Source organism: Mus musculus, chromosome 19 (assembly GCF_000001635.26).
Source record: "Mus musculus strain C57BL/6J chromosome 19, GRCm38.p6 C57BL/6J".
Classification (NCBI taxonomy): domain Eukaryota; kingdom Metazoa; phylum Chordata; class Mammalia; order Rodentia; family Muridae; genus Mus; species Mus musculus.
This window is the reverse complement of record NC_000085.6, coordinates 29,750,049-29,772,571: the sequence shown is the minus strand read 5'-3', so window position 1 is coordinate 29,772,571 and position 22,523 is coordinate 29,750,049. Positions and strand designations below refer to the sequence as shown.

Below are 22,523 nucleotides of genomic sequence, written 5' to 3'. Positions count from 1 at the left end.
CAGTGCCAACTTGATTTCCTCATGTCCTGTAACCTATGTGTGTGGTGTCTTCAGCAGTAGGGTCTTACCATTAAGTTCTAATAGGCAACCAAGAACAATGTCAGTAGTGTGTATTGCTTTGAGGATCTCTGGGATATCTGTGACCAACAACTCAAAGGGAGGTATCACATACCTGGCACCAGGCATTTTATTTGGCAATATGTGCCTTTGCCAAAAAGCAAAATTCCCTGTGTAGGGTAACTAATTAAATGCTTATAAAATGAGTTTCCATATGACTTTTTCAAATATTCTTAGTGCTCATTATAAATAGTGCATGCCTCTTGGCAGTCTGTTCCTGACTTTTTAATTTAGGTTTCTTCATGTATAACATCCTTATTTTTCTTAGTGTGTTGTTTCATCTGGACAATATTTAAACATCTATGTTGCAGTACACATGGAATAGCTAGACACTGAATCATGGATGCTTTGGTCCTAGCCTTCTGACTATTGTTTAATGGTTTTCTGACAATAGCATGAGACAGAAAAGTTTATGGATCCTGCCAGCCCTTTTAAACCTGACCTGCTAAGGTGAACAGTTATATCTTATTAGTCTATGCAAACATTCTTTGCCTTTTTTCCTCTTTTTTTTTCAATAATCAAGGTGAAGCCACTCAGACTCTCATCTTTTTAAATGGATGAAGCCAAACTCTACAAGTATACTACTACTGCCACCCCCACAAAGTAAAAATAAAATTCTTCAAAACTGTAAAGATTTTTTGAACTATTTTAATTGCTTAATTTTATGTAATAATATCTAACAACCTCTTTTGCTGCCCATCCCCCAAATAGCAACAATGAAAACCACTTTACTGCAACCACAGCTGCAATGGCTGTGGTCATGCAATGGCCATGTCTTGTCCAGGAAGACTCTGGCTCCAGTAGATGGCATCACATCCATGCACAGAAAACAAAAGGAGATAAAGTTGGACAGAGGGTATGACACATTCAGGGGATCCAGGAGGAGTTGGAGAGAGGCTAAGGGTTGAATATGATCAAAATATAATGTCCAGGTGTATTAAATTCTCAAATACTAAATTAAAAAAGTATTTTAAAACGAGTTAACACATCATAAATCATTTTACCTGCAACAGTGTGTTTTTAAATATGCTTTCCTAGTTTTCTTCAGTAGGGTTTAATTGTTATGAAAACATAATTGATGGTTTCATTGCAAATTTAGAGTTTTGCCAGAGAATGGCTGCCACACCTGGAAAGATGTCTCAGAATGACACTAGATCCTAATGAAGGTCAGACACTAAGTGTCAAAGCCAACAAGTGGCAATATCCCTTTTAAATATCCCTTTTAAAGGGAAGAAGGAAATTTACTAGCCACATTCTACCAGAGCCTTTCATCATCCCCAGTCACAATCTGATTTCCCACAAACTTCTGGGAGTTTCTTTTAAAAAGCATAATGAGTTAGATCATCGCCTAGTCCAGTCGTCCTCAGAGAGGTTTCCTCTGACAACTGATGGGAGCAGATGCAGAGACCACAGCCAGCATTAGGTAGAGAGAGCACAAAAAGAAGTTCAGGGCCCTCCCCTTAGAGCTTGGGGAATCACACAGAAAAGGGGTAAGAAGGATTGTAGGATCCAGAAGGGTTGAGGACACTAGGAGAACATGGTCCACAGAATCAAGTAATCAGGGCTTATAGGGGCTCACAGAGACTTTGCAAACCTTTCTCTGTCCCATCCCTCCTTACCCTGCTTTTATGAGGGTGCTCCCCTACTACCCCACCCACTCCTGCCTCACCACTCTAGCATTTCTTTCTAGTGGGGCGTCAAGCCTTCACAGGACCAAGGGCCTCCCTTCCATTGATGCCAGATAAGACCTCTTCAGCTCCTTCAGTCCTGCCCCTAACTCCTCCATTGGGGTCCCTGTGGTTCAATGGTTGGCTGCCAGCGTCCATATCTGTATTGGTCAGGATCTGGCAGAGCCTCTCAGGAGACAGGCTCCTGTCAGCAAGCACTTCTTGGCATCAGCAGTAGTGTTTTGGTTTGGTGTCTGCATGTGGGATAGATCCCTAGGTGGGGCAGTCTCTGGATGGCCTCTCCTTCAGTCTCTGCTCGACTCTTTGTCCCTGTATCGCCTTTAGACAGGAGCAATTCTGGGTTAAAATTTTGGAGATGGGTGGGTGACCCCATCCCTCAACTGGGGGGCCTTGCTTACCCTGTGGATATGGTCTCAAAAGGTTCTCCCTCCCCTTTCTGGGGTATTTCAGCTAATGTCATCCCCATGGGGTCCTGGGAGGCTCTTACTTTCCTGGCATCTGGGGCTTTCTGGTTACTTCCCTCAGTTCCCATTTCCCTATTGCTACACACTTCTGTTCAATTTACTGTCCCTCTGTACATCTCCTCCCATACCTGATTCTGCCCCTCTTTTTCCCCTCCCCATCCTCTCTTCCTCCCAAGTTCCTCTCATGCTCTACTTCCCTTGATTATTTTGTTCCTCCTTCTAAGTAGGACTGAAACATCTACTCTTGGTCTTCCTTCCTTTTGAGCTTCATGTGGTCCATGAGTTGTGTCATGGGTATTCCACACTCTTTGTCTAATATCCACTTATCAGTGAGTATATACCGTGTGTGTTTTGTGACTGAGTTACCTCACTTAGGATGATATTTTCTAGATCCATACATTTGCCTGTGAATTTCATGAAGTCATTGTTTTTAATAGCTAAGTAGTATTCCATTGTGTAAATATACCACATTTTCTGTATCTATTCCTCTGTTGAGGGATATCTGTGTTGTTTCTAGCTTTTGGCTATTATAAATATGACTGCTATGAACATAATGGAGCATGTGTCTTTACTGCATGTTGGAGCATATTCTGGGTATATGCCCAGGAGTGGTATAGCTAGGTCCTCAGGTAGTACTATGCCCAGTTTTCTGAGGAACCACAATACTGATTTCCAGAGTGGTTGTACCAGCTTGCAATCCCACCAGCAGTGGAGGAGTATTCGTCTTTCTCCACATCCTCTCCAACATGTGTTGTTACCTGAGGTTTTAATCTTAGCCATCCTGACTAGTTTAAGGTGGAATCTCAGGGTCGTTTTGATTTGCATTTCCCTGATGACTAAGGATGTTGAACATTTCTTTAGGTGCTTCTCAGTCATTCAGGTTTCCTCAGTTGAGAATTCTCTGTTTAGCTCTGTTCCCCATTTGTTGATAGGTGTCTTAGTTAGGGTTTTACTGCTGTGAACAGATACCATGACCAAGGCAAGTCTTATTAAAAAAAAAAAAACAACAACATTTAATTGGGGCTGGCTTACAGGTTCAGAGGTTCAGTCCATTATCATCAAGGTGTGAGCATGGCGGTATCCAGGCAGGCATGGTGCAGGAGGAGCTGAGAATTCTACCTCTTCATCCAAAGGCTGCTAGTGGAAGACTGACTTTCAGGCACCTAGGGTGAGAGTATTAAGCCCACACCCAGGGTGACAAACATACTCCAACAAGGCCATACCTCCAAATGGTGCCACTCCCTGGTGCAAGAATATACAACCCTTCATAATAGGGTTATTTGTTCTCTGGAGTCTAACTTCTTGGGTTCTTTGAATATATTGGGTATTAGCCCTCTATCAGATGTATGGTTGATAAAGATCTTTTCCCAGTCTGTTGGTTGCCATTTTGTCCTACAGAAGCTTTGCAATTTTATGAGGTAGCACTTGTCAATTCTTTCTTGATCTTAGAGCTTAAGCCATTGGTGTTCGGTTTAGGAAAATTTCCCCTGTGCCCTTGTGTTCAAGGTTTTTCCCCACTTTCTCTTCTATTAGATTCAGTGTATCTGGTTTTATGTGGAGGTTCTTGATCCACTTAGACTTGAGCTTTGTACAAGGAGATAAAAATGGATCAATTCGCATTATTCTAAAATGCTGACTGATAGTTGAACCAGCACCATTTGTTGAAAATGCTGTCTTCTTTCCACTGGATGGTTTTAGCTCCTTTGTCAAAGATCAAGTGACCATAGGTGTGTGAGTTCATTTCTGGGTCTTCAATTCTATTCCATTGATCTACCTGCTTATCTCTGTACCAAAACTATGCAGGTGTTTGTTTGTTTGTTTGTTTGTTTGTTTTACCACTATTGCTCTGTAGTACAGCTTGAGGTTAGGGATGGTGATTCCCCAGATGTTCTTTCAGTGTTGAGAATAGTTTTCACTATCCTGGGTTTTTTGTTATTCCAAATGAATTTGAGAATTGCTCTTTTTAACTCTGTGAAGAATTGAGTTGGAATTTTGATGGGAATTGTATTGAATCTGTAGATTGCTTTCAGCAAAATGGCCATTTTTATTCTGTTAATAATAAAGATCTCCATGAGCATGGGAGATCTTACCATCTTCTGAGGTCTTCTTCAATTTCTTTCTTCAGAGACTTGAAGTTCTTGTACAGATCTTTCACTTGCTTGGTTAGAATCACACCAAGATATTTTATATTATTGTGACTATCATAAAGGGTGTAATTCCCCTAATTTCTTTCTCAACCTGTTTATCATGTGTATAAAGGAAGGCTACTGATTTGAGTTAATTTTATATCCAGTCACTTTGCTGAAGTTGTTTATCATCTGTAGGAATTCTCTGGTGGAATTTTTAGAGTCACTTAAGTATAATATATCATGTCATCTGCAAATAGTGATATTTTGACTTCTTCCTTTCTAATTTGTATCCCTCTGACCACCTTTTGTTGTTTAATTGCTCTAGCTAGAACTTCAAGTACTATATTAAATAGATAGGGAGAGTCTAGTCCTTAATTTTAGTAGGGTTGCTTCAAGTTTCTCTCTAGTTTTCTTTCAAGTTTGATGTTGGCTACTGGTTTGTTGTATAGTGCTTTTATTATGTTTAGGTATGGCCTTGAATTCCTGATCTTTCCAAGACATGAAGGGTTGTTGAATTTTGTCAAATGCCTTTTCAGCATCTAATGAAATGATCATGTGGATTTTTTTCTTTTGAGTTTGCTTATGTAGTGGATTACACATGATAGATTTCCATATATTGAACCATCCCTGCATCCCTGGGATGGAGCCTACTTGATCATGGTGAATGATCGTTTTGATGTATTCTTGGATTTAGTTTTTGAGAGGTTTTTTTTTTCATTTTTATTTTATTTGTAATTAATTTTTTACACTCTATATTCCATTCCTCAAACCTCCCCATCCACCCTCCGACTGCTCCACATCCCACACCTCCTCCCCACTCCACCCCATCTCCATATGGATGCCCCCTCCCACCCCACCTGACCTCTAAACTCCCTGGGGCCTCCAGTCTCTTGAGGGTTAGGTGCTTCATCTCTGAATGAACACAGACCCGGAACTCCTCTACTGTATGTGTGTTAGGGGCCTATACCAGGTGGTGTATGCTGTCTGTTTGGTGGTCCAGTGTTTGAAAGATCTTGAGGGTCCAGATTAATTAAGACTGCTGGTCCTCTTACAGAATGGCCCTTCTCCTCAGCTTCTTTCAGCCTTCCCTAATTCAACAACAGGGGTCAGCTGCTTCTGTCCATTGGTTGGATGCAAATAACTGCATCTGACTGTTACAGCTGCTTGTTGGGTCTTTCAGAGGGCAGTCATGATAGATTCCTTTTTGTGAGCATTCCATAGCCTCAATAATAGTGTCAGGTCTTGGGACCACCCCTTGAGCTGGATCCCACTTTGGGCCTGTTGCTGGACCTTCTTTTCCTCAGGCTCCTCTCCATTTCCATCCCTGTAATTCTTTCAGACAGAAACAATTATGGGTCAAAGATGTGACTGTGGGATGGCAACCCCATCCCTCACTTGATGTCTTGTCTTCCTGCTGGAGGTGGGCTCTATAAGTTCCCTCTCCCTACTATAGTGCATTTCATCAAAGGTCCTGAGAGTCTCTCACCTCCCAGGTCTCTGGTGCATTCTGGGGGATCCCCCCACAACCTCCTATTTCCTGAGGTTGCCTGTTTACATTCTTTCTGTTGGCCCTCAGGGCTTCTGTCCTTTTCTGTCACCCAATATCAGATCAGGTTCCCCTCTACCCGCCACTGCTCCCCCACCTCATCCACATTCCCTCTCAAGTCCCACCCCTCTCCCCACTTGTGATTGCTTTCTTCTCTCTCCCAAGGGGGACTGAGGCATCCTCACTTGGGCACTTCAGCTTGTTGAGCCATTTGAATTCTGTGGACTGTATCTTGTGTGTTTTGTATGGGTTTTTTCCTTTTTCTTTTGGCTAATATCCACTTATTACTGAGTGCATACCATGTATGTCCTTTTAGGTCTGAGTTACCTCACACAGGATGATATTTTCTAGTTCCACCCATTTGCCTGCAAAAGTCAGGATGTCCTTGTTCTTAATAGCTGAGTAGTATTCCATTGTGTAAATGAACCACATTTTCTGTATCCATTCTTCTGTTGTGGGACATCTAGGTTGTTTCCATCTTCTAGCTATCACAAATAAGGCCACTGTGAACATATGGAACAGGTGCCCCTGTGGCATGGTGGGGCATCTTTTGGATATATTCCCAAGAGTGGTATAGCTGGGTCTTCTGGTAGATGAGGAGCCTCCAGGTTGATAGTGGTTGTACCAATTTGCAATGCCACCAGCATTGGAGGAGTGTTCCTCTTTCTCCACATCCTCTCCAACATGTGTTGTCACCTGAGGTTTTGATCTTAGCCATTCTTAGGGTCATTTTGATTTGCATTTCTCTGATCACTAAGGACTTTGAACATTTCTTTAGGTGCTTCTCAGCCATTTGAGATTCCTCAGTTGTGAATTCTCAATTTAGTTCTATACCCCATTTTTTTGATTGGGTTGTTTGTTTTTTTTTTTTTTTTTTTTTGGTGATTAACTTCTTGAGTTCTTTATATATTTTGGATATTAGCCCTCTATCAGATGTGGGATTAGTGAAGATTTTTTTCCCAATCAGTAGGTCGCCAATTTGTCTTATCGACTATGTGCTTTGCCTTATAGAAGCTTTCCAGTTTTATGAGGTCCCATTTATCAATTCTCCATCTTAGAGCATGAGCCATTGGAGTTCTGTTTAGGAAGTTTCCCCCTCTGCCAATGAATTCAAGGCTCTTTCCCACTTTCTCTTCTATTAGATTCAGTGTTTCTGGTTTTATGTTGAGGTCCTTGATCCACTTGGACTTACTTAAGTTTTGTACAAGGTGACAAATATGGGTCTATTTTCATTCTTCCACATATAGACAGCCAGTTAGATCAGCACCATTTATTGAAGATGCTTTCTTTTTTCCATTGTATATTTTTGGCGTCTTTGTCAAAGATCAAGTGGCAGTAAGTGTGTGGTTTTTTATTTCTCGATCTTCATTTCTATTCCATTGATCAACATGTCTGTCTCTGTACCAGTACCATGCAGTTTTTATCACTATTGCTCTGTAGTAAAGCTTGAGGTCAGGAATCGTGATTCCCCTAGCCGGTCTTTTATTCTTAAGAGTTGTTTTTGCGCCGGAGTGGCATATGCCTTTAATCCCAGCACTAGAGAGGCAGAGGCAGGCAGATTTCTGAGTTCAAGGACAGCCTGGTCTACAAAGTGAGTTCTAGGACAGCCAAGGCTACACAGAGAAACCCTGTCTCAAAAAACCAAAAAAAAAAAAAAAAAAAAAAAAAAGTTGTTTTCGCTATTCTGGGTTTTTTGCCTTTCCAGATAAATTCGAGAATTGCTCTTTCCATGTCTTTGAAGAATTGTGTTGGGATTTTGATGGGGATTGCATTGACTCTATAGATTACCTTTGGTAGGATAGCCATTTTTACTGTTGTTAATCCTGCCAATCCATGAGCATGGGAGATCTCTCCATTTTCTGCGATCTTCTTTGATTTATTTCTTGAGAGACTTGAAGTTATTGTCATACAGGTCTTTCACTTGTTTGGTTAGAGTTACCCCAAGATATTTTATACTATTTGTGGCTATTGTGAAAGGAGTTGTTTCCCTAATTTCTTTCTGAGCCTGTTTATCCTTTGTATAAAGGAAGGCTACTGATTTATTTGAGTTAATTTTATATCCAGCCACTTTGCTGAAGTTGTTTATCAACTGGAGAAATTCTCTGGTAGAATTTTTGGAGTTGCTTATGTATACTATCATGTCATCTGCAAATAGTGATACCTTTATTTCTTCTTTACCAATTTGTATCCCTTTTATCTCCTTTTGTTGTCTTATTGTTCTAGCTAACACTTTGAGTACTATATTGAATAGATATGGGGAGAATGGGCATCATTGTCTTGTCCCTGATTTCAGTAGGATTGCTTCAAGAATGTCTCCATTTAATTTGATATTGATTATTGGCTTCCAGTAAATTGCTTTTATTATGTTTGGGTATGGGCCTTGAATTCCTGATCTCTCCAGTACTTTTAACATGAAGGGGTGTGATATTTTGTCAAATGCTTTTTCAGCATCTGAGAAGATGGTCATGTGATTTTTTTTTGAGTTTGTTTATATGGTGGATTATGTTCATGGATTTTCCTATATTAAACCAACCTTGCATCCTTGGGGTGCAAGGTTTGATCATTGTAAATAATGGTTTTGATGTGTTCTTGAATTCGGTTTGCAAGAATTTTATTGAGTATTTTTGCATCGATATTCATAAGCGAAATTGGTCTAAAGTTCTCTTTTTTGGTTGGGTCCTTGTGTGGTTTAGGTATCAGAGTAATTGTGGCTTCATAAAATGAGTTAGGTAGTGTTCCTTCTGTTTCTTTTATGGAATAGTTTGAGGAAAATTGGTATCAGGTCTTCTTTGAAGGTCTGGTAGAATTCTACACTAAGTCCATCTGTCCCTGGGCTTTTTTTTTTTTTTTTTGGTTGGGAGATTTTTAATGACTTCTATTTCTTTGACATGGGCCTGTTTAGATAGTTTGCCTGCTTTTGATTTAACTTTGGTATGTGGCATCTGTCTACAAAACTATCCATTTTATCTAGATTTTCCAGTTTTGTTGAGTATAGACTTTTATAGTAGGATCTGATGTTTGTTTGTTTTTTTTAAATTTTCTCCATTTCTGTTGTTATGTCTCCCTTTTCATTTTTGATTTTATTAATTTGGATACTGCCTCTTGGCCCTTTAGTTAGTTTGGCCAGGGGTTTATCTATCTTGTTGTTCTTTCAAAGAACCAGCTTTTGGTTTTGCTGATTCTTTGTATTGTTTTCTTTGTTTCTATTTGGTTAATTTCTGACCTGAGTTTGACCATTTCCTGCCTTCTACTCCTCTTGGGTGAGTGTGCTTCTTTTTGTTCTAGGACTGTTAGGTGTTAATTTGTTAGTGTAAGATCTCTCCTGTTTCTTTACCAGGGCACTTAATGCTATGAACTTTCCACTTAGCACTGCTTTCATTGTATCCCATAGATTTGGGTATGATGTGTCAACATTTTCATTAAATTCCAGGAAGTCTTTAATTTTTTTCTTTATTTCTTCCCTAGCCAAGTTATCAGTGAGTAAACAGTTGTTCAGTTTCCACATGTATGTGGGCTTTCTGTAGTTTTTGCTGTTATTGAAGACCAGCCTTAGGCCATGGTCATCTGATAGTATGCATAGTATTATTTCACTCTTCTTGTATTTATTGAGCATTATTTTGTGACCAATTATATGGTCAGTTATGGAGAAGGTACCATGAGGTACAGAGAAGAAGGTGTATTCTTTTAGGGTAAACTGTTCTGTAGATATCTGTTAAATCCATTTGGTTCATAACCTCTCTTAGTTTCACTGTGTCTCTGTTTAGTTTCTATTTCAATGACCTAGCCATTGGTGAGTGTGGTGTTAAAATCTCCCACTATTATTGTGTGGGGTTCAATGTGAGTTTTGAGTTTTAGTAAAGTTTCTTTTATGAATTTGGGTGCTCTTGCATTTGGAGCATGTATGTTCAGAAGTGAGACTTTCTCTTAGTGGAGTTTCCCCTTGATGAATATGAAGTGTCCTTCTTCATCACACTTGATAACTTTTGGTTGAAAGTCTATTTTATTGGATATTAGGATGTTAATTCCTGCTTGTTTCCTTGGACCATTTGCTTGGAAGACCTTTTTCCATCCTTTTACTCTGAGATAGTGCCTGGTTTTGTTGTTGAGGTGTGTTTCTTGTATGCAGCAAAATGCTGAATCTTGTTTGTGTGTCCAGTCTGTTAGCTTATGTCTTTTTATAGATGAGTTGGATCCATTAATATTAAGAAATGCTACGCATGCTCCAGTGAAGTCTGCTTGGCAGGCCAAGAGGCCTGGAAGCACTCATGAGGCAAAGAGTTTCACGGAAACTCACCTCCTGGAACTTTGACGTTCTCATAACCCATATACTCATACCCTATCCCCACATTAGTCTGATGTATGGCTCCACGTGCTCTCTTTTAGTATTATTTTATTACAAGTGCCTTTTAAGATTGAATTCTGACATAGCTAAGCCTTCGCCAGTGTTCCAATGTCCTAGAAAGTCCTTGAGCTGACCATGGGCTTGGAATTCAGTAAGAATGTTGCCTATTCAGTGACATTCAGAATTGCCTCTAGTATTACACTATCACTTAGAATAAAAGCCAAGTCTCTCCCATATACAGGAATTTACAATGGTTTAGGAAGTAGATCGGGCTGTGGTTTTAGAGTATTGCATTATTCATGAGATGGTTAGCTAGAGCAGAACTCCCTAATTAGAACCATGACTTGGGTGTGAAAGTCCTTGCCCTAGGAGTGTAAAGACCTCACACCTGGCTTCTAAGACTATGGCTGACCTTAGATAGATCTAACTTTGTCTCAGTTGTTTTATTGCCCAGTTCCTGCCAGTCTTTGTGTTTACATTCCACTGTTTTGTGTAAGTCATTAAGCATCCGGTAACCTCATTTGTACCTTGCTGATGTGTCACCTAACTTCCCTATTTTTTTCTGTATAAAAAGTTGGGTGCTCAATTTGAAAAATTACATTCAGATTCTACACAACCTCTTGTGTTGCGTCTGTCTGTCATTCGCCGACTCCTTGCCCATCTGCAACTAGAGACCCATTCTAAGCAGACAAATAGACCCAGAGGGTCTGCAGCAAAGGAATATTAAAGAGAGATGACTGTTGGTTCCTGACATGTTTGTTTTTGTAGGTGGTTTTATGTGCTTTTGACTTTGTTGTGAGATGCTTAATATCTTGTCCTTTCTTTGGTGCAGGTATCTTCCTTGTGTTGTAATTTTCCTTCCAGGATCCTCTGTAAGGCTGGTAGATAGATAATATTTGAATTTGGTTTTGTCCTGGAATTTTTTGTTTTCTCCATCTATGTTGATTGAGAGTTTTCCTGGGTATGTATAGTAGCTTGGGCTGACACTTGTGTTCTCTTAGCGTCTGCATGACCTCTGACGAGGCTCTTCTGGCTTTCATAGTCTCTGTTAAGAAGTCTAGTGTAGGGGGGGTGGGTATGGGGGACCTTTGGGATAGCATTGAAAATGTAAACGAGGAAAATACCTAATTAAAAAAAAAATCCGATGATGTCTCAAAACAAATAAATGCATAGAATGCATTATACATGTTTTTCTGCATTCAGAGAATAAATATTTCTAAATATACTGCAAAAAAAAAAAAAAGAAGTCTAGTGTAATTCTGATAGGTCTACCTTTGTGTGTTACTTGGCCTTTTCCCCCTGCAGCTTTTACTATTCTTTCTTGGCTCTGTGCATTTAGTGTTTTAATTATAATGTGACAAGAAGATTTTCTTTTCCGGTCCCATTTATTTGGTGTTCTTGTACCTTTATGTCTATCTCTTTCTTTAGGTTGGAGAAGTTTTCTTCTATGATTTTGTTGAAGACATTTTCAGGTCCTTTGAGCTGGGAATCTTCGTTCTCCTCTATTCTGATTATTCTTAGATTTGTTCTTTTCATTATGTCCTGAGTTTCCTGGATGCTTTGGGTTAGGAGTTTTTTATGTTTTGTATTTTCTTTGACAGTTGTGTCAATCTCTTTTACCATATATATCTTCTACACCTAAGATTCTCTCTTCCATCTCCTGTATTCTGTTGGTAATATTTACATCTGTAATTCCTGACCTCTTTCCTAGGCTTTCCATTTCCAGGTTTGCCCCCATTCATGTTTTCTTTATTGTTTCTACTTCCACTTCTAGGTCTTGGATCACTTTGTTCAATTCCTTCACCTGTTTACCTGTGTTTTCCTGTATTTCTTTCAGTGAGTTATTGATATTCTCTTTAAAGGACTCTATTATGTTCATGAGATAAGATTTTAGGACAGATTCCTGATTTTCAGGTGTGTTGGTGTATTCGGGGCTTGGTGTGGTGGGAGAACTGGGTTCTGATGATGCCCACGTATTTTGGCTTCTGTTGCTTATGGTCTTGCACTTCCCTTTTGACATCTGGATATCCCTGGTGTTTGTTGATCTGGGTGACTGTATGGAGTCTGCCCCTTTTGTCCCTGGGTTGCTTCTGGTCTCCTGGTAGACTTGCGGCCCTGACTGTATCAGATCACCTGTGGGGCCTTCCTACTGGGGGCTCTTCACAGGGACAGAGAAGCTGCTGATCTGTTGCTCTGGCTGCAATAGATCTTCTGGGAGACCTTCAGACTGTGGAGCAGTCAAGCTGGTGAACAACTGACCTGAGTGCAGCTGATGCTCAACTTCTCTGAGAGCAATGGATCCTCAGCTGCTCTGAGTGCAGTGGGTCCTCTGGGATATATTGGGATATGGAGTCTTCAGGGGAGCAGACCAACTAGGAGTCTGCCCCAGCAGCAAAGACTAGGCAGAAGGGGTGGGAGGGATGGAAGGGAGGGTAGTGGTTTTTGAGAATTTTATTAAGTATTTTTGCATCAATATTCATAAGGGAAATTGATCTGAAGTTCTCTTTCTTTGTTGGGTCTCTGTGTGGTTTTGGTGTCAGCATAACTGTGGCTTAATAGAACAAATTGGGTAATGTTCCTTCTGTTTCTATTTTGTGAAATAGTTTGAAGAGTATTGGTATTAGGTCTTCTTTGAAGGTCTGGTAGAATTCTGCACTAAACCCATCTGGTCCTGGTTGGGAGACTTTTAATGACTGCTTCTATTTCTTTAGGGGTTACTGGACTTTTTAGATGGTTTATCTGATCCTGACTTAACTTTGGTACTTGATATCTGTCTATAAAATTGTCCATTTCATCCAGATTTTCCAGTTTTGTTGAATATAGGCTTTTGTAGTAAGATCTGATGATTTTTTTTAATTTCCTCAGTTTATGGTGTTATGTCTCCCTTTGCATTTCTGGTTTTGTTAATTTGTAGATTGTCTCTGTGCCCTCTGGTTAACCTGGCTAAGGGTTTATCTGTCTTGTTGATTTTCTCAATGAACCAGCTCCTGGTTTTGTTGATTCTTTGTATAGTTCTTTTTGTTTCTACTTGGTTGATTTCATCCCTGAGTTTGTTTATTTTCTGCTGTCCACTCCTCTTGAGTGTATTGGTTTCTTTTTGTTTTAGAGCTTTCAGGTGTGCTTTCAAGCTGATAGTGTATGCTCCAGTTTCTTTTTGGATGCACTCATAGCTATGAGTTTTCCTCTTAGCACTGCTTTCATTGTGTTCCCTAAGTTTGGGTATGTTGTGCCTTCATTTTCATTGAATTCCAAAATGTTTTCATTTCTTTTTTATTTCTTCCTTGACCAAGTTATCATTGAGTAGAGCATTGTTCAGCTTTCATGTGTATGTGGGCTTTCTATTGTTTTTGTTGTTATTGAAGACCAGCCTTAGTCCGTGGTGGTCTGATAGGCTGCATGAGATTATTTCCGAGTTCTTGTATCCATTGAAGCCTGTTTTGTGACCAATTATGTGGTCAGTTTTGGAGAAGGTACCATGAGGTACTGAGAAGATACATTCTTTTGTTTTAGGATGAAATGTTCTATAGATATTTGTTAAATCCATTTGATTCATAACTTCTGTTAGTTTCATTGTGTCTCTTTTTAATTTCTGTTTCCATGATCTGTCTATTAATGAGAGTGGGGTGTTGAAGTCTCCCACTATCATTGTAATAGGTGCGGTAGTTTTTTCCTTTGAGGAATATCAAACGTCCTTCCTTATCTTTTTTGATAACTTTTGGTTGAAAGTCCATTTTATTCAATATTAGAATGGTGACTTCAGCTTGTTTTGTGGGACCATTTGCTTGGAAAATTGTTTTCCAGCCCTTTACTCTGAGGTAGTATCTTTGTCACTGAGATTTGTTTACTGTATGCAGCAAGATGCTGGGTCCTGTTTACATATCCAGTCTGTTAGTCTATACCTTTTTCCTGGGGAACTGAGTCCATTGATATTAAGAGATATTAAGGAAAAGTGATTGTTGCCTCTTGTTATTTTTGTTGTTAGAGGTGGAATTATGTTTGTGTGGTTATCTTCTTTTAGGTTTGTTGAAAGATTACCTTCTTGCTTTTTCTAGGGTGTAGTTTCCCTCCTTGTCTTGTCGTTTTCCGTCTGTTATCCTTTGTAGGGCTGAATATTTGGAGAGATATTGTGTAAATTTGGTTTTGTCATGGAATATCTTGGTTTCTCCATCTATGGTAATTGAGAGAGTTTTGCTGGATATAGTATCCTGGGCTGTCATTTGTGTTCTCTTAGGGTGTGTATAACATCTGCCCAGGATCTTCTAGCTTTCATAGTCTCTGGTGAGAAGACTGGTGTAATTCTAATAGGTCTGCCTTTATATGTTATTTGACCTTTTCCCCTTACAGCTTTTAATATTCTCTCTTTGTTTTGTGCATTTGGTGTTTTGATTATTATGTGATAAGAGGAATTTCTTTTCTGGTCCAGTCTATTTGGAGTTCTGTAGGCTTCTTATATGTTTATGGGCATCTTTTTCTTTAGGTTAGGGAAGTTTTCTTCTATAATTTTGTTGAAGAAATTTACTGGCCCTTTAAGTTGGGAATCTTCACTCTCTTCTATAACTATTATCCTTATGTTTAGTCTTTTCATTCTGTCCTGGATTTCCTGGATGTTTTGGGTTAGGAGCTTTTTGCTTTTTGCCTTTTCTTTGACTTTTGTGTCAATGTTTTCTATGGTATCTTCCGCACCTGAGATTCTCTCTTCTTTCTCTTGTATTCTGTTGGTGATGCTTCATCTATGACTCCTGATCTCTTTCCTAGGTTTTCTATCTCCAGGGTAGTCTCTCTTTATGATTTCTTTATTGTTTTTACTTCCATTTTTAGATCCTGGATGGTTTTGTTCAATTCCTTCACCTGTTTGATTATATTTTCTTGTAATTCTTTAAGGGAGTTTTGTGTTCCCTCTTTAAGGTCTTCTAGCTCTTTACTTGTGTTCTCCTGTATTTCTTTAAGGGAGTTATTTATGTCCTTCTTAAAGTCTTCTATCATCATCATAAGATATGATTTTAAATCAGTTCTTGCTTTTCTGGTGTGTTGGGGAATCCAGTGCTCGCTGTGATGGGAGAACTGGGTCCTGATAATGCCAAGTAGCCTTGGTTTCTGTTCTTATGTTCTTGCACTTGCCTCTCGCCATCTGGTTATCTGTGGTGTTAGCTGGTCTTACTGTCTCTGGCTGTGGCTTGTCCCTCTTGTAAGCCTGTGTCAGCACCTCTGGGAGACCAGCTCTCTTCAGGTGGAATTTGGGTATGGAGAGCTGTGACACAGGGTTCTGCTCTGGGGTGCAGAGGGAATCCGGAAGGATCCTGTCCTGGGCTGATCCTTGTTTCCTGTGTCCTTATGGCTCTGGGCAGGTCCCTCTTGGGCCAGGAATTTGAGCAGAAGTGGTGGTCTCACCTGTGCTCTCAGGTGTGTCAGCACTCCTGGGTGACCAGCTCTCTCCCAGCAGGATGTGGGTATAGAGAGCTGAGGCACAGGGTCAGCTCCAGGCACAGATGGAAAACAGAAGGCTGTAAAGATATTTTATAAGAAATAGCCTTTTGTTTGTTTCGTTTGTTATGTTTTATTTTTTGAGATATAGTATCATGAATTTTTAAAATTGTTTGATATGTTTGTGTTTTCTTCTATACCTGCATATAGCATGTATTTGAAAGTCAGAAGGCAACCTGTGGGAGCTGAATCTTTCCTTCTGTCCTGGAGGTCAAGTTTAGGACATCAGATTTGGCAACAAGTGGCTTGATCCTCTGAGCCATCTTGCTAGCCATCAATAGCTGAATCTTGTTAATAATACTTAACATTGTTTGAGTGGCCAAATGCATGCACATACTAAACCACTAATGGAGGTATCTGTATAAAATCTTACTTAATTAACTAAGTCTATAAAATAAGAATAACTGATTACATTTTTAATATAAGTGGGATAATAGTGTTAACTCTTAACCAAAACCATAAAATAGGGTTAGTCTTATAAAAGAAACTCCTGATATTTGTTAATGTAGGTTTTTTACTCTATATTTATCTTAAAAGATTATAGTTGCTGAAACCCAGAATAAATTCTTCCTTCCGGTGTTCTGGTATTTTCTGGCAGCTTTTTACAGTCCTTTTTGCTGGTCTCTTGTGATCATTGTTTCTCTTGGTTCTTCCATTAGATTGACTTTTTAGTTGCTACAAATGAGTGAAAACTTGTAACCTTTGTCATGTGATTATGGTTTATTTCACTTACATAATAATTTTCAGTTCCATCCGTATTGCTAATAACAGAATTTAATTTCTTTAATGACTAAGTAAGTAATATGCCATGTATGTTACCTCATCTTTCCTTATATTCCTATCTGTGATAGGCATCTTGGCTCATTTTATATATAGGCTAGTAATGTACTATTTTGTGTGTTTGTGGTGTGTGCACATGTGTCTATGAGTGGGTGTTTGCAAATGTGTGTGTGTAGAGACCCAGATTCAACATCGGATGCCTTTCCCTAACTCTGTCAGGACTGTCAGGTTAGTTAACTCCTTGTATCCGTCTGTCTATACCACTTTGTACCACTCACCCTGCACTCACAATGCATATCACTGTTCCCAGCCTTTGCATGGGTGCTAGAATCTAAACCTACAACCTCATGCCTATGCAGCAGGCTCTTTACTAATATCTCCTACAGTTTCCTTATAGTCCTTTTCTTCTAATGAAGCTCCATGTAACAATAACAAGCATATAACTTTTTGCTTAAATTATTTTTATTGTTGTTGTTGTTTTTATTTACTATAATCTTTCTCTTTTTTTTTTTGAGGCAGTATTTCTCATATTCCAGGTTGGTTTTATACTCATTGTATAGCGAAGAATGGCCTAAAGCGTCAGTTTTTATATAGTAATGGGGATCAAACTCATTACATACTAGACAGACACTCAATAAACTGTTTATAGTCACACAGTCCCATTACTGTAAATTTTTAGAAATGAAATAGTGGGGTAAAAATATAAGCTTTTTTTGCTTTTATATCAGGTCATAGTATAGAAATAACTGCACTCAAAATTCACATTGTAAGATGAAGTTTCACCCTAGAGATGGTCTTAGTGATAGTTTTCCTTTAGTAAAACTGAGAATACAGGGCTATATGTCTCTCCTTAGGGGAATTGAGGGACAGCATACTTTTAATGGGGCACATTTTACTGATGTGGAAAAGTAGAACAGATGTCTTAATGACTGAAGATAAGTGTAACTTTACATTTCAGTGTTATGTGCTACTGTCTTTAAGTAATAGTAGTATTCAATTCTGTTTAGGCTTCGGGAGCAAGAAAGAAAAGAAGCAGAAGAAGCTTGTCAAAAGGAAGTAGAAGAGTGGGAAAGAAAGCTCCTTGCTCAGGCAGCTCCAGCCTGCATGGAGAACATGTGGGAAATTCCAGCCATTGGCCATTTCCTTTGTTTAGCCCAACAGATTCTAAACTTGCCAGAAATTGTCTTTTATGAACTGGAGCGCTGTCTTCTGATGCCTCAGTGTAATGCCTTTCTCTCTAAAATAATGACTTCTCTACTAAGCCCTCCCCATCGCAGACCTACCTTACATCGAAGACCTACTTTGCCTTACAGGACTTGGGAAGCAGTGCTGAGACAGAAAGTGCAGCAGTGGTACACTGCTGTGGGACAGACTGAGAATCCTGATAACTGTGCTGAAAAGCTTGGCTTGTGTCCTCAGTTCTTTAAGGTTCTTGGAGAAGTTAATCCATTGGAAGAAAGACCTTTTCACGAGCTACCTTTCTACCAGAAAGTATGGCTGCTTAAAGGACTTTGTGACTTTGTGTATGAAACACAGAAAGAAGTTCAAGATGCTGTGCTTGGGCAGCCTATTCATGAGTGCAGGGAAGTTATCCTTGGTTATGATTATCTGGAGAATGCTTATGTACATTTTCCACAGTTCTGTGGTGCAGATGTGCGGATTTATAAACAAAGACCCTTTCAGGCCCCAGAATTTCCAGTTCCACCCATTAAAGTAAAAAGAGTACCTCGGATTAAACTGGAGAAATTCAAGTGTGACTATGCTAATACAAGTAACGGAGAACACAGATGTACTAAAGAAGGCCTGCCCTTGGCTTTCAAGAAAGAGCAAGAAATTGATTTTGATCCAGCCTGTTGTCCTACTAAAATGAACTTTGATAATCATGACATCACTCTTGAAATGGAAGTAAAATCCAACTGTGATATTAAAGTTCACAGGCCTTGTGAAATTGAAAAAACTGATTGTTGTAAAGAAAATTTGCAGAAACCCAGAAGTCCTGGAGAAGTTACTGGCTTTGGAGAGCCACTCAGTCCAGGTGAAATAAGATTTATAGAAAATCAGGAAAAATATGGTGAAGCTTCCAAAATAAAGACAGAATCCAATCCATTGAAAGAAAATGCTCTGAAATCTTGCCAAATTCATATAAATGGAAGTCACATTGATCATCCAGACATTAACTGCCACAAAGTTGTAAGGGATATATTGTTAGAGCACTCACTGCAAAGCCACAAGAAACTCAAGCTAACTAAAATGAGGGCAAAAAAGAAGAAAAAGAAAAAAAAGAAATTGAAAGATGTTTTGAATGAAAATTTACAAAGAAAGCGTGAAGGTCTTCATTCTCTTCCCTTCAAGTCTTACAAACCTGAGATCCAGAATAAATTATTGATCATCAAAAAGAAAGGAAAACACAAGAAGCACAAATCTGGTAAGCTTACTTAATGGGCAAGCCATATATTTAAGTATAATTCAAATTGTCTTTCAATTCTGCATCATGGAAGCTGATAACATGAAGTGAATATGTGTACTTATGTGTGTGAGAGTCAAGCTTTATTTCACATGTTTAAAAACCCAGAACAGGTGAGATTTTTATATACTCACAGAAAAACTAGTATATTTTAATAACTCTCAATTTGACATATATGAATACTATACTTCGATACTTTTCCTATAAATGATGTCTTATCACTTACATTAAGTGATTTTTTTTCTTCCAGTCTAAGGACAAAACAAGTATAGGTGCTCATTTCTTTATCTAGAGTAACATATGATTTACTCGAGTCTGAATGTTTCCTCATATCACATAATTTTTAGCACTTTGTTTTCAGAATATATTTTTACATCTAGAAAAAACTGAGTGTGAGAATTATGTCAACTAGTAAAATGCAAAATATGATGCATATACTTAGAGGATTTGTGTGTCTTTTGCTCAATTTACCCTATATATTTGCCAGCAGCCTATTTGAACAACAGAAGCTCTATGCTGATTGATTGCTTTCTTATGGGGCTGGGGGATTCTGTTGCTTTTGCTTTTGCTACTATCTGCCATAAGTTTATGTCAAATTTGCCGCAGGATAGACAAATAAGACATAAACTTAGTAAAAATTGCATACCAAAATGATTTGTGGTTCCAACCATCATTGTGGGTCTCATTTTCATTCCTTCTCATAGCTATAGAGCTAACTAAATTAGCTGAAATTTGCTACTGAATCGCCAAATGAAGGAGTGAACTTTTAGTTATTTAAATAATTAGATAGAACTCATTATGTTCTGTAACATGTATGTAATAAATCATTGATTAAGTACAAGGCAGAGAGATGTTGACAAGCAAAAGCTTTTGCCACTGAGCATGATGACCTGAATTGTTATAAGCGCGCGCGCGCACACACACACACACACACACACACACACACACACACACAAGCAAGTGGGAGGTTAGGGTACACGCAATAAATAAACATACATTTTTAAAGAAATAATTTAATATTTACTACCAAAACCAGTCCCAGCTTCTAGTACTAAAACTTCAAAAGTGGTCCATATTGACCTAATTTTTTAAAATAACTCTGAAATAAACCTTTAGAATTAAATGAAGACTGTGTGAAAACTGAGATGTGATAGTATTTTAGCAGATGTTATAAAAATAAAACATTTGTTTTACATCATGTCATGCCACTTATTTTGTACATTTTTATTAGGTGTTGAGGCAGCATGGCCTTTTATAGTTGAGTTTCTGTCATACTGAGTCCAATACTTCCTTTGTCATACTTTTTAGAAAGGGAGTTTGATTTAGAAAGGGTCATAGATTTGACAAGGTTTCCTCTTACGGTGTTTTAGTATAGGTTCATAGTGCATACTGGGAAGCTCCTATCACATTTATTTTGAAATTTAAAAAGATTTTACGGGGATATTATCATGTAACTAGTATTAAATAACATTCCTAATAGGGCTTGTGGGTAGTTAGATGAAGTGAAAATTGTTTTTAAAAGCTTGTAATAGCTCAGGAATGAATTTGTGAACCATATAAATTATTTTAAAACTATTTTCAGACCCTTTTTTGAACTTAAAATTTTAGATAAATGATTTAGGGCCTTTATATTAGCAGTTCTGGAAAACTTCGAAGGAAAGAAAATAATTTTGATTAATATTTTCTTCAAATGTATTTTGACACATAACTTTTTCAAATAATGGATAGCTCGTGTGCTTTATAGAGCATACTTTGGGATAAGCTATGTCATCCATGACTGATTTATGAATGTGCACTTAGAGTGGACTAAATTCCGCATGTGGTTATCTGGTCCACAGCATACTCATTATTACAGGCTTTAAATTTTAATTAGGCTTATTATTGTGACAGGAGATGATTATTTTTAATAGAAGGTACAAAGTCAAATCGATTTGAATGATTTGATAATTTTAGTGCACTGTGATCCTGTTTTGTAATTTTTAAACATTTTATCTGCTTTTCAGAGTTAGGTGTTTATTTCTGTTTTCTAAATTTTGGTTTCATTTTTAAAATCATTAATGCCTTTTATCTCTTTCATTTAAGCCTAGCAAGTAGGACTGATTGAGAATAGAGATAATTTTTATATTTATTTTATTACTTTTTGAGAATTTTACACATTATTATGTAGAAACTACGTGCACATCACTTCCACTCTACACTTTTCCCATGTCTCCCCAGTCCCTTTCCACTTCATGACCTTTTCTTTAATTATCATTGTTATACACACACACACACCCTGCTCAGTCCATTAAGTATCTTTGAAGGCCCTATCACTAGATAAAAAGAGTTGCAGGCAATTAATTGCTGCTAAGAAGGAGAACCAGTCTTTTTCAGAGATGAACCTCATGCTCACCTCCACTGATCGATTATCCAGTCATAACTGATCAACTGTAAAAACACACACACACATACATGTACGCACACACACATATGTAACACTAAATAGAAATAATTTTTTCAGAGGAAAAAATAACTAAAGTTTTTTTTAAAAAAAAAAAAGACAGATTCTACTCCTTTTTTTTTTTTTTAATGTGCATTGATTTTTCTCTGTATGTATGTCTGTATGAAGGTGCCAGATACCCCTGGAATTGGAGTGACAGACAATTGTGAGCTGCCATGTGTGTTCTGGGAATTGAATGAGGATCCTCTGGAAGAATAGCTAGAGCTGTTAACCACTGAGCCATCTCACCAGCCATGGCAGAGTCTTTCTAAAATTACTTTTGCTATTAGTAAATGCAAAAGCAGTGCATTTTCCATCTACTATTAAGTAAAAATCACTTTTTTTAAAAAAAGATTCCTTATTACCTTATTCTTTTATCATTTCCTTAAGGAAATGTCCCATTATTTTCTAAGTTCTCTTTTGTACATAATTAGAACACTAGGCATTTCTTTATAGTAATTAACTAAATAGTGACATTTGTTCCTACAATATTTTGGTGAGTGTCTCCCTTAGCTACTCTAACATTCTTGAGGACTGAACGGTTTCTGGTTTTGCATCCCTAGCACTTAGCACCGTGTTTAAGAATCTGTTAAATAAGCCAAATGGTGGTAGAGCCTCCCAGCTCTCAGTAGCAGAGGCAAGTGAATCTGTAGGCAGCCTGGTCTGCAGAGTGGGTTGCAGGACAGTCAGGGCTACACAGAGATGGCCTGTCTTGAAAAATCAAAAGAAAAAGAAAAAAGGAAAGAATAAATAAATCTTTGATAAATGAACATATATGATTTCCCCAGATCTAATATTAGCCTCTTACTATGTATCTTTTCAAACATTCATTTATTATGTATACAGCGTTGTATCTGCATATATGTCTGCACAACAGAAGAGGGCATCAGAACTCTTTATAGATAGTCATGAGCCACCATGAGGTTGATGGGAATTGAACTCTAGACCCATGGAAAAGCAGCCAGTGCTCTTAACCTCTGAACCATCTCTCCATCTCCTTTGTATCTTTTATATTGTTTTAACACATATTTTT

At 38.3% G+C, this 22,523-nt stretch overlaps 1 protein-coding gene across 16 annotated transcripts in view; it reads left to right on the top strand.

Moving 5' to 3' along the window:
* 9930021J03Rik (RIKEN cDNA 9930021J03 gene) overlaps nt 1-22,523 on the top strand; it is a 92,147-nt gene that overhangs the window by 33,977 nt on the left and 35,647 nt on the right. For 10 of the 16 annotated variants that reach the window (XR_001782588.2, XR_003952791.1, XR_003952790.1 and 7 more), the window contains one exon: nt 17,555-18,972. Coding sequence is in view for 8 of the 16 variants with exons in the window: in XM_017318195.2 (XP_017173684.1) it covers nt 17,555-18,972 (1,418 nt within the window). In the remaining 8 variants the exon portion in view is untranslated. Of the gene's footprint in view, nt 1-17,554; nt 18,973-22,523 lie in introns of those variants that run through there. The other 6 variants (XM_006527072.4, XM_006527070.4, XM_017318196.2 and 3 more) reach the window with 4 other exon arrangements.